Here is a 15,046-nt window from a genome sequence, read left to right as displayed (position 1 = left end):
TTATATGAAATCAGATTACTTCAAAAATTAGCCAACCACAGTAGCAGGAAACAAATTTCTTGTTGGCAAAAATTAAATTTCAGATCTAATTTCTATAGGGTTGGTAGAAACAGTAAAAGAAAAATGTAAAAGAAATACAATATAAAAAAATATGATGTGACCACGTTCTGTTAATCCCACTAAGATCTTTAAAATACATATACCTACCAGGGAAATTTTAAATACATGAAGTTTTTTAGACAAAAGAGTCAATTTGATTTAGACCCAAACCTCCTGTTGAGGGGGAAAAAAAGCATTATTGAGTATAGACTATAGAGTATCTCTCTTGAAATGTAGAGTTCATTGACATTTAAGAAAATTACCTTGAAGGCAGCTAAACAATGCAGGCTCAGTAAGGCCATCACTACCGCCAGAAGGATGGTGGCTAAATTCCGAATGTCCCAGATGGTCTCTACCAGAGGAATACTGCCGACCTGCCAGTCATAGCACAGGGTAACAGGTGCAAGCAGAAGCCACACGTTGAAGGCCAAGAGGTAGGAATAGGTAAGGAATCTACGAAGAGAAGAAGAATCGCTGAAACATAACTCATGATCCATGATATTATCTAAACATTCATTCTCCCTGTTTCTATTAAATAGAATTTCTACACTGTCAACATTATATTATAGGAAAAGGCAAGGTAAGATGGAATTCCTTTAGTCATTACATTGATCATTTTGGAAAATATCTAATAGTTTCTAGTCACTGTGGTAGACGCTGGCCTTTCAGTGGTGAACAAGTAAAGACCTAGTTTCCACGACATACACTCTAAAATTATCATGCAAATAAATACACTATAACCTGAGAAAAATGCTAGGAAGGAAAAGTTTCATGAAAGCATATGACAGAAATGCTGCCCTGTTGGGTATGATTCCCGGGTAAGAAATGTGTGAACTGTCCATCTTTAATAGTTCTCAGAAACCTGTAGTAGATATGAAAATATTTAATCATTTTAATAACAGATTATCATTTTATAACAAGTTGATCCATATTGAATTATTTCCAAAAAATCAAATTATCTGTGATAGAAAGACAATGTCTCTTATTCACAAGTGGAGAGACTAGCCATCCAGAGAAGGCAAGTCCCACTGTCCTTGCTAACATGGGAACAGCCAGGTGGACCTAGGGGTGGAGGTGTTACTCCTGTTTCCTGGCTGTGTCTAGGTACTACCAGACAGTGGAAAACATTCTAACTGATCCCCTTCCTTTGAGGGTAGAGAAAATGAAATTTATTTAAATTTATTCAGTCAACACAAATTCATTAAGTCGTGTTCTAGACCCCTGAGAATTGCAGAACTCTCAGCACATACCAAACTTCATCCAAACCTCTGTATTAGGAGAGGACCAAACCCTAGCATTGATCCTAGCACCATAAGGCCACATGCCTAGAACGACCCCAGCCTCCCACGAAAACGCTTTGCTGAGAAAGCTCACACCGCCAGAAGAATTTACTGTGTTGTGTTCTAGCTAACACCTGAGGAGAGACCAGCCAAATCCCTTTCACACTGACCGACCCTTGGTCGTTTTTCACCTCTCTGACACTGCTGAGTTTAAATTTATTCAGTCAACACAAATTCATTAAGTCGTGTTCTAGACCCCTGAGAATTGCAGAACTCTCAGCACATACCAAACTTCATCCAAACCTCTGTATTAGGAGAGGACCAAACCCTAGCATTGATCCTAGCACCATAAGGCCCCATGCCTAGGACGACCCCAGCCTCCCAGGAAAACGCTTGGCTGAGAAAGCTCACACCACCAGAAGAATTTACTGTGTGTTCTAGCTAACACCTGAGGAGAGGCCAGCCAAATCCCTTTCACACTGACTGACCCTTGGTCGTTTTTCACTTCTCTGACTCTGCTGACCCCCAGCTTGGCCCCTCTCTCATTCTCCCTTTAAAGTTTCTAGTCATCTTTGCACAAATGAGACTGGTGCTCAGCTCTTCCTGATACTGTCAGTAGTTCCTGAATAAAATCTATTTTCAATGCTTTAACTGATGTCCAGCTGTGTTTACCTTTGACATCCAAATGGGATTCAACAGAATAATCAGGTAAATTCCTTGTCCTTGAGGGATGTACAACCCAATATGGAAAATAGATGTATAGAATTAAAGAAGCCAAACAAGATGAGCACCATAAGAGTGCAGAAAGTGAAGAAAAGTCCTCGCCTGTTTCTTGGATTCTTTTGGAGGAATTCTTTGGATTGGCAAAGTCATTAGATCAGAGAATCTCTAAGTTGCCTTCCAGTATGATGAGTCAAATCACCTTGCACTCCTCTCAACATTAGCTGCTTGTTTGGAACATCCTTCCCAAGCCTTCCTAACTCGATCTCCTTCCCTTTCTTGATGGGGATTATTAGTATTCATCGACTCAACTCTCAAATCCGAACAGACGAATGGGTTGAAGGGATAGAGATATTGCAATGGTCTTTCCCAACATTATTCTCTGCTATTTTTAATACAATGTTAATGTACCAATAGCGTAGTATATATTGAAATCTTGAAGAAGTCCACGCTTTGTTATTTAACAAAAATGAAACAAAAAATTGCTGTCTCCCTTTTAGGCTTGATTCTGAGAAATTGTCTTATGAGAATGCTAACTTCATGGAAAGGGGATTGGGTTACTTTGCACCTCTGTTTTTCACAGAGCTTCTAAATGACCTAATTCTTAGCTCAGTAAGAGTCTCTGTGACAGCTTTAAGGGAGAATGCTGAATCATCAAACTTAGCAGGCAAGTCACACAGCTTTGTCGCTCAGTGACACCCCAGGTCTCGAAAATTACTTTAAAAAATAGTATCTCTTTTTCTTGATATAACAGTAATAAGAATGATTATAAATGGCTGCAAAAAATCATTAGGTGAAAAGCTGATGGGATACTTTATAATGAACGGATCAGGCTAAATCAGGTGCCTAGAACTTGCTAAATAATTTTAACGTCACAGAACGGAGACCAACAGCCATCTGTCCTCCGGATGGATATAGATACCCCCACATATGAAGCAGTCCTGTCAAAAACATTTAAACTTGAATCTGACCAAGCCCTTTGTTACCAGTTCACATCAAATACAGAAAACACTGGAACACAATAAAGGATACCACAGGCATGCAATATGCAAGATCTAGGATGTTGCAAATTCTAAAACACAAAGGGTGGCAGTTTCTTCAACAAATGGTGATAAGATGGGGGTAGGGCGGGTGGCAGAAAGAAGAGTAACACATAAATTAAGAGTCTTAAAAGACATATCAAACAAAGTACAGCTTTTATTTAGATGCCAACTCAGACAAACAACTATTAAAAGTAACCACCTAAGAGACAGAAAAAAAAAATGAGACACTGATTGGATATATGATACTGGAGAATCATTGCTAATTTTTAAAGTATGATAACGGTATTGCGGTTCTCTTTTGTAAGGGTCCTTGTCTTTTAGAAAAATATACGAAAATATATGCATATCAAAGGATCTGATATCTGGTATTTGCTTCACAGTGATGGACTGGAAGCAAGGAGAAAGAAGCGGGTGGGGGTATGAATGAAAAATTGGCCATAGTTTGGATTGCTGAAACTGGATAAGGGGTACATAGAGGTTCTTTATGCCATTTACTCTACTTTTGCACAGATCTGATGTTTTCCATAACAAAGACTATATTTTTAAATGGGCAGAGAAGGCAACAACAGAATTGCAACAGGAATACTTCCATATATTATAGCTGCAAACACTATGCAGAATTTTTTATTTGAATGTTAAGTGCACATTCCCCCTTGCCCTGCAAGTTGTCCCCAGTTTCTTATGTTTGTGAGACCTGCAATACCATACTAACAAATAAGCAAATAAAGAATATTATTTTTTAAAAGTTAGAATTTCAGCTTGGTTATTTAGATTTTTCAGAAATGCTCATTGAGACTGTTGACACAGATTGTAACCCAAATTGGTTAAAAAAGGAATGTAAATCACAGACTAAAAGCAACTCCCCTTCTTGTAATACTAGGTCAAGAGTATTAATATACCACAAAACTGTCAACTTACTCCTTTTAATACAAATGTATTGTTTCCAGAAACTCAGAGATATAACCTACCTTTCATTGCATATGATTTCAGATCAATGCTGATAATAATAAACGGTTTAAACATAATTTGAAATACTGAAACAGCATTGCAAAATTTTTACAAATTTAAGCATAAAGAAGGTACTTGAAATCACACCAAAAGCTAACTATATTTTAGGGGGCTAGTGGAGTTAGTTGGAATCAGCAACTGAAGTATTTCTTCTTAACTCATTGACTATGAATTACATTTCAAACTAATCATCTTGTTTATTACCGCTAAAATTTCAGAAATAAAATGATATGTTGAGTATCTCTGCCTGGCTGGGCTTGGGCTCTCTTTTTTAAAACTGGAGCAAGAACAAAATGAATTATTTACCAATTTTCTACCATGAATTCTGCTAACAGGAGGGAAGCCACTAGAATATCTTGCGAAAAAATGGAATATACAGCACAGGAAGCTAGGAATTCAGCTTAAACAATTCAGTCATGTATTTTCACTGATAAGCCAGGAAATACATGAAAAGTAAAAGGAAGATGAGGCTGTGGGGAACTGCCATGCATCAACGGGAACCTAATGAAACTGTGAGACTCTTTAATCTAAATCTTCACTTTTGTCAAGAAAAAAACTAGAGTGCTTGATGTGCAAAAATATGCATAAATTCTGTTCTTTGCCTTTGAAAAAAAGAACCTTTCTTTTTTTTTGCTAAGAAATAATGTAAACCTAATGTATTTTCTTACCCTAGAAAGATGCCTATGATAGCTACATATGAAAAATCAGGCACTGCATAAATGTATAGCACTTGCATGTTTTATATGAAAAATGTTACTGCCCAAAGGATCCTTCTTTTTCATTCACCCCAGAATCATTCACTGTTTCATAAATACTACAGAACATGGCCCGACTATATCCACCTGGTGGCCTCTTGGGAAGGACAGTGGCTAAACTGTCAATATACCAGCCTCAGTGTAAACCACCTTTACTGCCACAGTGGATGACCCCAGACTCGGCCTCTACCTACTAGTTTGAGAGATCTGCCCTCCCCTTCCCTAGGCTGTTCCCTATTTTCAATTCCTGAATTCCTATGGATGCTTCCAAGGACCTCCACAGTCTCACTGTGCCCAGCAATAATGACAGACCTTTTCAGGCATAACCTGCTCATATCACCATTGGCATCTCCTTCCCCTGCCCCAGGACTAGCCAAAGATGCCTCTTCCTACACTATCCCCCTTGACCAGGGGTCCTCAAACTATGGCCCGCAGGCCACATGCAAATACAAATATTGTATTTGTTCCCGTTTTGTTTTTTTACTTCAAAATAAGATATGTGCAGTATGCATAGGAATTTGTTCATAGTTTTTTTTTTAAACTATAGTCCGGCCCTCCAATGGTCTGAGGGACAGTGAACTGGCCCCCTGTTTAAAAAGTTTGAGGACCCCTGCTCTTGACAGACAGGAGAGCCTCACCAGAATTCAATAAAAGTTGAGTAATTACTTTGCACTTCTCTAAGTGCTGAAGGGCAATAAAATCTAGTCCCTTACCCTCTCTCATTGAGCCAAGGTTTAGCCTCCACTGAGCAAACATGTGCTGACTGCTTACTGTGCATCAGGCACAGGTTTCCAGATTTCCATACAAGAATCCCATTGTTATACTAACGAACTCTATCCAACATTAAAACCCCTTAACATGTCCAGCATTTTCCAGCTCATAACACATTTGCATCTAAGGATTATCTAATCCCAACATGACCTTTATGCAGTGGCTATGACTCACTTTCCCAGGAAGGGGAAAGCCTTGAGGCGGCTGAGACTTGTTCAATGTCCCACCGCAAGCCCATAGCAGAGCCTGCACACAGGATGGGGTTTTCTGGCTCCACATACAGTTCTCCTGTTCGATTCCTGTGATGTGTAGTCTTCCATTAGCACACCTTTATTCAGGTAGAGAACTGAACAGCAATATGATGGATCAAATATTGATATTTCATGGAGAAGTACCTGTTGGAGACCCTGATTTATTCCTTGAAGAGTGCAGCCCAGAAGACCCTTTAGCTAAAGCAAGGCTGACTTAAATTTGAAACCAGAGTGTAATGTCATCTGCAACACAGTAAACAGATGAGCAGCACACAACGAGAAAGAGAATCCTTACATAAAAGCGTGGGCCTCATGTTATTAATTATGAAAAGCAATGTTTGCCTTTATGTCCTAATGTTAGCAAAAAATTAAAGAATTTCTTCTTTAATTTTTATCAGCTTCTCAGGGATTTAAGATTGTAATGGAAACACAATATGTAGACTTAAAGAATTATAGAGTTTTCTGTAAGATGCTTGCCAACAACTGATCCCTAGTCTGGAGGTAACATTGCTACCTCCACAGGCTTCCTCTTCCAAGTCCCTCCTCTCTCTTCTTTCTTGTATTTCTCCCCCTCATGTCCAGGATCCAATACAAATTAGATACATTACTATTGCATAGTGTCATTTCAGTTGGCAAAACTAAACTCGATAACCTTTATAATATCTTTTATCCCTAAGAAGCTACTTTTCTATGAACATAATACAGAATACACAGTGGGGACAACAGCCCCCTTGTAGAGAGCTCTTCGGCCACAGAGGACACAGCTTATACCTGAGCATTTCAGAAAGAGTGAAACACACCACCCTCTGGACACACTTAGGCTGCTGGTCAAATAAAGATTCCCTCGCCTGGCAGGCGTGTTCAGTGGTTGAGCATTAACCTATGAACCAGGAGGTCAGGCTTCGATTCCTGATTCTCTCTTATCACTGATGTTTGCCAAAATGAGAAAATGTTGTGCTTTAAAGGACACCATCAAGAAAGTGAAATAATTCACAGAAAGGTAGAGAATGTTATAAAGCATATATCTAATAAGGGACATATATCTAGAACACACAAAGAACAGTTACAACTCAATAATAAAGTAACAAATAGCCCAATTCAAAACTGGACAAGAGATCCGAATAGACATCTCTCCAAAGACGATATAGACATGGCCAATATGCCCATGAAGAGATGCTGAAGATCATTAGCCATTCAGAAAATGCAAATCAAAGCTACAATGAGATACCATTTCACACTCACTCATATGGCTACAATTAAGACAAACAAACAAAAAGATTATCAAAGAGTAGTGTTGGCAAAGAAGTTCAGAACTAAAGTCATAAGAAATCATGTGAAACTAAGCAAAACTTGACCAAGCTACTCTTAAAAGTTATTAGAATTTTAAAAACTATATTAATTAGTAACTCCAGTATTAATAGAGTAGTTTACTAAACATACTTTAAAAGAAGATATAGTACGTGAAGGACAGAAGCACAGATGCTATAAAAGTTGTTTGCGTTTATACATCCAATAAAAGAGATAAAGTATTAATGAGACAGAGTGACAGAGCTGAATGACAAACCTGTGGTTAGTAAAGATGGACTCACAGAGCGGCCACATCATAGCTAAATCACAGCTGATGAGGAAGAAAGAAAAAACAACAGAACTAAGAAACAGACCAAGGTAATCCAGTTTAAGAATCATCAGCTTAACAGGGGCCAAATAATTTATGCAAGCAGAGTAGAAACCTTATTCGGGAAAGGAATTGAAGACAATTTTCTGGATGCTGTAAAGAGTGAACTATGGTGCTGCCATATTAGAGAAATGTGAAACTCCATATATAACAACTGTACTGAAATGTCCCTGGGTATCTGTGTATTTTAAGTACAAAACATAGGAATAAAAACTTTGTTTTGTTGAAAGAAAGAAGAGGAAGACTATAAAGGTGAAATAGGATATTCTATATCTTTTTATAAATTAATCCTTTAACATTGAAAGTATTATATGTCTTCTTTTTCCCCCCACTGCCTGCCCCCACCCCCCACCTGAGGTCTTCAGCACCCTATTGTCTGAGTCCATGGGTTATGCATATATGCATACAAGATCTCTGCATCTTTATATTGTTGGAATTGCCTTACATGGATTTATAGACAGAAAATCCTGGATAAAATGTGTAGCAGACCCCTCTGAAAAATGTACATGTATCCCTTGGAAGTAAAAAGCAGAACTTGACAAATGACTGGTCCAACGTCCTAATTTTGCCAGAGGTTCCACCAAAGAATTTTATTCGCCCCATCCCCTCCCCCACAGAATTTTATTCGCCCCATCCCCTCCCTGATAGTACAGATCAGGGGTCCTCAAACTTTTTAAACAAGGGGCCAGTTCACTGTCCCTCAGACCGTTGGAGAGCCGGACTATAGTTTAAAAAAAAACTATGAACAAATTCCTATGCACACTGCACATATCTTATTTTGAAGTAAAAAAACAAAACGGGAACAAATACAATATTTGTATTTGCATGTGGCCCGTGGGCCGTAGTTTGAGGACCCCTGGTACAGATAGAGGGGCACTGAGACAGAGACCAAAGGCCCTTGTCCTGACACCATGGACCTGGGGCCAGGCACGTGTTTACTGATAACAGAAGACATACACAAAATAATTGGTTGGTGAGTTGAGAGTAGTCTGTTCTTGTTCTCGCCCATCTGTTTCTCTGACTGCATCTTGGCTTTTGGAGACTGACAATGCAGGGAACAGGCTGCATCTAACTACAGAGATAAGAATACAAGCTCAAATTCAGGAGACCAGAAAGCTTGGAGGAAACCCAACCCAAAGCTAAAGCAAATGGAGCCATTAAGCAAGAAGAGGATCTGGCCAAGCTGTTTTTTCTCTTAAAAGCAGAAAGTAGCTATTTAAGGAGCTACAGAAACTGAAACAATTTATCAATGAGCTAAAAATGTCCAGACAAGGAGCCCTGGAGATTTTTAAAGCCCGTGAGAGATGCCTAAAAAGGACAAGTAGATTGCAACATTAACAAAAATCTGAGTTAGAGATGCCAATCTTAATTAAAGGTTTAATTAAACAGCATTTTGAAAAATATAAGCTATAAACAACAATTTATAAGACTCTAAACTGCCTCCAAGGGATAAGCCGACACTAGAGGTTGAATACCATATGATTTCTGAAGGTATAGTCAAGATTTTTAAAATACGTTGTAAGCAATGCAAACAATTGTGACATAATATCTATTTAAAAAATGGCTTAATCAAATGTGAATATCTCCTTTTTGAGTGGAAAATAATCTTTAGGAACAATAAAGAAAAATATGGAAGGCCAAGAAAGTTAGAAATTTACCAATTAAAACATATAAGGTAAATGAGTGAAATAAAACAAAGATCACTGCCTGGCAAAAAAACAAAGTCCAACAATCTGTTGTCCCTAAGAGATACTAGTAAACCAAAATATAAATGACTCTACAAATCAAGTTTTCATTTAAGATTTATATGTCATTGCAAACCTGCCAGAATGGAAGGTTACTCTTATGAAAATAATATTACTAGTAGATGTTAAGTGTATGAAACTATGCAAAGTTAAGAAGAGGGCATGTTAATGTTTAAACATTATAGCAACAAATATCCTGAAGAAAGATATTAAAACTGTGAAATATAATTATATCTGAAAGCCTCAGAAGAACATCACAGCAGACTGAAGAGATAAGGAATTAGATTCTTCTCAATGAACCAGATCCACTGATCAACATCCCCTCTTAATCCAATACCTCTAAATCTCTTAAAGACAAATAGTAAGATATAGTTAGGTATATCTTAACAAAAGTTTGTGTTCATTTCTGTTTGCTATTTTCAACTTCTCCACTAATTTTAATCTTAAAAATAGTTATGATGTCCAATCAAGCTCCATGCCACGCTGTGCATTGTTCTGTAACAGTTGCCATATGGGCCACTTAATAGATATTTATCATTGATGATTAGTAGTCAATAAAATGCTTGTTGAATAAACACATACATGCCATTATGACAGCGATTCTCAACCTGTGGGTCGAGACCCCTTTGGGGGTCCAATGACCCTTTCACAGGGGTCGCCTAAGACCATCGGAAAACACATACATAATTACATATTGTTTTCGTGATTAATCACTACGCTTTAATTATGTTCAATTTGTAACAATGAAAATACATCCTACGATTCTTATCAGTAGCAAAATTATAGTTATGAAGTAGCAACGAAAATGATTTTATGGTTGGGGGGTCACCACAATATGAGGAACTGTATTAAAGGGTCGCGGCATTAGGAAGGTTGAGAACCACTGCATTATGAGAACAATAGCAACAATATAACAAAATAGATCCATTCGTTGAAAAGAATTCCAAATGTATGAATAGTCGTTTCTTTTCTCCCCACAACCTGAATAGAACAAAATCCTCCTTTCTTTAAAATCCAACTTACCATTTAAGATTACAAATCAATTTAATTAATACCCAGTAAAGTTTTTAAAAAAATGTATTTCTACTGACCTTGTGAGAATATAAGGGGAGAATGAAGCTGGATTATCTTGCTCTGAAAAGAGGGGCATCGATCCTCCCATTATCCACAGGCGGAAGTACAACACAACAATCACCTTCAGGGAAAAGAAGATTTGGTAAGAAAAGCATTGCTTGTAAAATACTGTAGTTCATTCACACTGTCTGTGTCATGGAGTTTACATGTCTGTAGAATTCCTTCACATGTGCCTTCTAATGTTTTGTGACATTTATGGCATGTTAACTCTTGGATCCTAAGATCAAGGTATTAGAATTTACTGCTGATTCTATTAAATAATCTGGATCATGTCTCTGAGCCATGTTAAAGTGAAACATCCCTTAGCAGATAACTCAAAAGCGTATATGTACTTACATAACTTATGACCAAAATGGCCCTTTTTAAGAATGGCCGCATGGTAAGCAGGAAATTTCTATTACTGCTTGCAGTCAGATACCTGAAACAGGAAAGAAAAAACATCTTAAATACACGTCAGAGTCCACCACACATTAACGTTCTCCTTTCGGTCTGACTATGCTGCAGCTCTGAAAGGGGCTGGAAAAGACTGAAGCTAGGAGTGTGGTTTTGGGGGCCAGACCACTTGGGTTTCAGTCCCCCAGCCCTGGTGCTTCCTGGCTGGAAGACTTTGGGCAAGTTTCTTAACCTCTTTGCACATCTATTTTTCTCACTTATAAAAGGGGGGGTAATAATAGTATCTACTTCACAGGAGAGTTGTGAGGAATAAGTGAGACAATATGTAAAACGGGGCCTAGTAGTACTGTCAGCTATAAATATTACTATCCCATCTAATCCCAATAACCCAGACATTCTGTTGTTACACTGGTCACAGGGATGATCTAAAACAAAGTTGGAGTTTATTTGCCTACTTCACATAGTTTGAGAAGTGCAATGTCTTCTACCTACAAAATATTTCACAGATGTTTTACCCCTGAAAACAGAGGATGCCAAGGCTATGTGGGGTTAAGTCATTTATCCAAGGTAACAAAGTTAGTAAGCACCGGTGGTGGGATCAGAGCTCACCCGCAAGCAACAGGTAACTATCTCACCTGCTTATGGACTTTGGAACCAAACTAGATTATAAGAATGTCAACTTCCAGTGGAGCAGGAACTTGCGTAGACCCTGCATCTGCCACAGAGCTCTCACTTGAACAAAATAAGAGCTCCATATATCCACCAATAGCACATGTGATCAGCTATTGTCTTAATAAAGACAATGAAAGGGAGGCAAGAGGGGCCCCTGTTAACAACCCCAAGCAAAAACCTAATGCAAGGCATGTTCACCTACATGCACATTTCTGTATTTTAAAGTACAGGATGGGGGGGAAAAGTCAAATTGAATAGCATCATCCAGCAAGCATGCTCCAACTCATCCCTACCCTTTTTCATTTTTTCTGTGACTATTTTAAGCTCAATTTCTCCTCAAAGAATTTATCCCCAGAATCTCTTAAAATTTGCATTTGAATGAGGTCTCCTTACACAATGGGACTATTCTGTAGAACAGAGATCCTTTTATAAAACCTGAGTGGGTTAGTACCACAAAGAAATGTCCACCTTGGTAATTACTATCAAAATATGTATGATTCTTCTGCTCTGATTGGACATATGAAGAAAATGTGTCCACATGGCACTGTAAGGAGGTGACAGTGTCACTCAGGGGCGGGTCTCTTCCCTTTTCCTCTCCTGGTTGGTAAACAGCTGAGGATCTGACCTTTTACGTATTTAATGAATGGAGAAAAGGTGAGCCCAAAAAAACCACCCAGAGTCAACTTTTAGCAGGCTCTGGACTGGATCCATCCCCAAGTACTATATGTAAATCCTTTCTTCTCCCTTGGTTCTCAAAAGAGAGCTTGGCAAGGAGCAAGGCCAGGAATCCTGTCAACTCCCACCATCCAGGTGCATCAATAATGTCCCAAAATAGGCTCTGGGAGCCCACACATCCTGAACGCACTAGATTTTCGGTATGTTTGCATCTGTGTGTTTTTCTGAGGCAAATTCCTTGACTTTGATCTTCAGTGTTAACTTGGTCTGTGATTCCAAAAAAGATGCCATCACTGCTAAGCATGTCCTCTCAGCTCTGCCTTTACTCTAGCTATCATTTTCAGAATAACTCAACAAAGACCAGCCCTGGATATTTCTGCCATTCCCTCTGTGAGATAAATGGCTGCAGGGAGGGGAATGGCAAGGCGGGAAGGAAAAGGTGCTGGGGAAGGCTGGAGTTGCAATACATCTGAATGAAAAAGCATTTCTTGGGTTGTTCTGCTTTGGGAAGCTTCATTTCTCCATGAAGCTGGTTTATTTTAACACAGTGTAAAACTTAGAAGGGGTTTCCTTTCTATAAAGCAACAAATCATAGGGTTTAGGATTTTTTTTTCAATGGTAAACTTTGGTAAATTCATAGTTCGTTTCACTTTGAGTTCACTATGATGGTTATTTCAGTGAGTTATATTTATGAGGTATCTTTTTGTTTAGAAATTCTTCCTCCATGAGAAATTCCATTTCCTTGAATGTTAACCTCCTGCAGGCACCAAATAATTTACTCTTAAAATGCAGCATCCCAAAGCAATGACAGCCTAGAATGATGCAGAGAGCAGCGGTTGAAAAAAAATGACCTCTTTTCAAGTCTTCTGTTTTTAGTTGCTTACCAATATTAAGTAACAAAATAAGCCAAAATGGCATGGCCCCCTTTTTTTGATAAACACAAGGTCAAGCTGAGATCCCTGAGCTCAGACAGGGAGCACCCCAGGGCTGAACATTCTTCATCCTTTCCTCTTCTTCCCCCAACTCCCAACAAAAACAAATAATAACAATATTATTAATGATAAAAATGGAAAATAATTAATATGTGCCTGAGTGATTACATTGTAGGAAGTTATTTACCACTTACAACAAGTCTATGAGGCAGAACATTGTAATTCCTTTTTACAGAGGAGGAGACCAAAAAAAAAACTAGAAGCAATACTTAACTGTTACATCAGGGTCTCTCAGCTATTCATTTCAAACACAAGCTAAAATATCTGAGGTGCCTTATAAGGCACTATGCAAATGCCATCACTGATTTACTTTCCAAGGAAGCCAGAGAAAATCCCAACAACAAAACCAAATCACTGAGGAAACCACTAGAATGGGAACCAAGGGTCCAGGGTTCTATTCTTGTGCTTCCAACTCATTTGTTATGTGACTTGGAACGAGTCCACAGGCGTTCCATCTTTTGTTGTTTTTTTCCCCGTCATCAATGAGAGTTGGACTAAATGGTTTCTCTGTCTCTTGCAGTTATACATCATTGTGAGGTTTAGGTGTTTCACCAAATGATGACATCAGAAATGACAACTGAGGAAAAATAGAGAGAAACCTACTGAAAATGTAAAGAAAAGGCCAAGGGATTAGGAGAAAGCAAATGTTAATTGGCCCCCATTTTGAGTGGGCCCTTCATAATGTACAGTTGCATATAAAAATATATTATTTATTTTGTAATTTAATTTTTATTGAGGTAATATTGGCTTATAACATTATTTCAGTTTCAGGTTATGCTCACCACCATAAGTCCAGTTTCCATTCAACACCATCAACTGATCCCCTTTACCTGTTTTGACTTCCCTCTATCCCTGTTCCCCTCTGCTCACCACCAATCTGTTGCCTGCCTCTATAAGCTTGTTTTTCTTTTGTTTCTTCATTTCCTTTTTTTCTTTTTAAATGTATTTTTTTTACATTATTTCAGTTTCAGGTTATGCTCACCACCATAAGTCCAGTTTCCATTCAACACCATCAACTGATCCCCTTTACCTGTTTTGACTTCCCTCTATCCCTGTTCCCCTCTGCTCACCACCAATCTGTTGCCTGCCTCTATAAGCTTGTTTTTCTTTTGTTTCTTCATTTCCTTTTTTTCTTTTTAAATGTATTTTTTTATTGATTTTCAGAGAGGAAGGGAGAGGGAGAAAGATAGGAACATCAATAAAGAAAGAGAATCATTGATCAGCTGCTTCCTGCACGCCCCCTACTGGGTATCAAGCCTACAACCCAGACGTGGCTTTGACCTGGAATCAGACCGTGACCTCCTGGTTCATAGGTCGATGCTCAACCACGGAGCCACTCTGGCCAGGCTAGTATCTGTCTTTTTCCATCTGATTTATTTAATTAGCATAATAACCTCAAGGCCCATCCACGTTATTGCAATAAAAAATGTTTTAACATTAATTTGGGTTGTTAAAATAGAGACAACACACCCAAATTGGAGTCACTTGTTCTAAGCCCATGTCACCAAACCAAGACTTAATGCTACCTAATTGCAAGCTAATTACAATTACAACCTCCCCCAGGAGTGGAATCTTAAATCAGTCCATCTGGTCAGCACTGTGAGATAATCTGCCCGATAGACCCCTGCAGTCCTCTAAAACAGTGGTTCTCAACCTTGGCTGCACATTAGAATCACCTGGGAATCTTTTTAAAATCCTGATTTCTGGGCCTCATCCTCCGGAAATTCTGTTTCTTTGTTACTAATGTTGTGGCCCCACCCCATAACAAAGAAACAGAATTTCCGGAGGATGAGGCCCAGAAATCAGGATTTAAAAAAGATTCCCAGGTGATTC

At 38.5% G+C, this 15,046-nt stretch overlaps 1 protein-coding gene across 1 annotated transcript in view; it reads right to left on the bottom strand.

Moving 5' to 3' along the window:
- Nucleotides 1-15,046, bottom strand: part of TMTC1 (transmembrane and tetratricopeptide repeat containing 1) — a gene marked incomplete at its 5' end in the record, with an annotated part of 239,908 nt that overhangs the window by 112,872 nt on the left and 111,990 nt on the right. Inside the window, 3 exons of the mRNA XM_005862740.2 lie at nt 363-552; nt 10,439-10,542; nt 10,818-10,899. Of these exons, the coding sequence (XP_005862802.2) occupies nt 363-552; nt 10,439-10,542; nt 10,818-10,899 (376 nt within the window). The remainder of the gene's footprint in view (nt 1-362; nt 553-10,438; nt 10,543-10,817; nt 10,900-15,046) is intronic.

Source organism: Myotis brandtii, unplaced genomic scaffold, assembly GCF_000412655.1.
Source record: "Myotis brandtii unplaced genomic scaffold, ASM41265v1 scaffold1660, whole genome shotgun sequence".
Classification (NCBI taxonomy): domain Eukaryota; kingdom Metazoa; phylum Chordata; class Mammalia; order Chiroptera; family Vespertilionidae; genus Myotis; species Myotis brandtii.
This window is presented reverse-complemented; position numbering and strand designations above follow the sequence as displayed.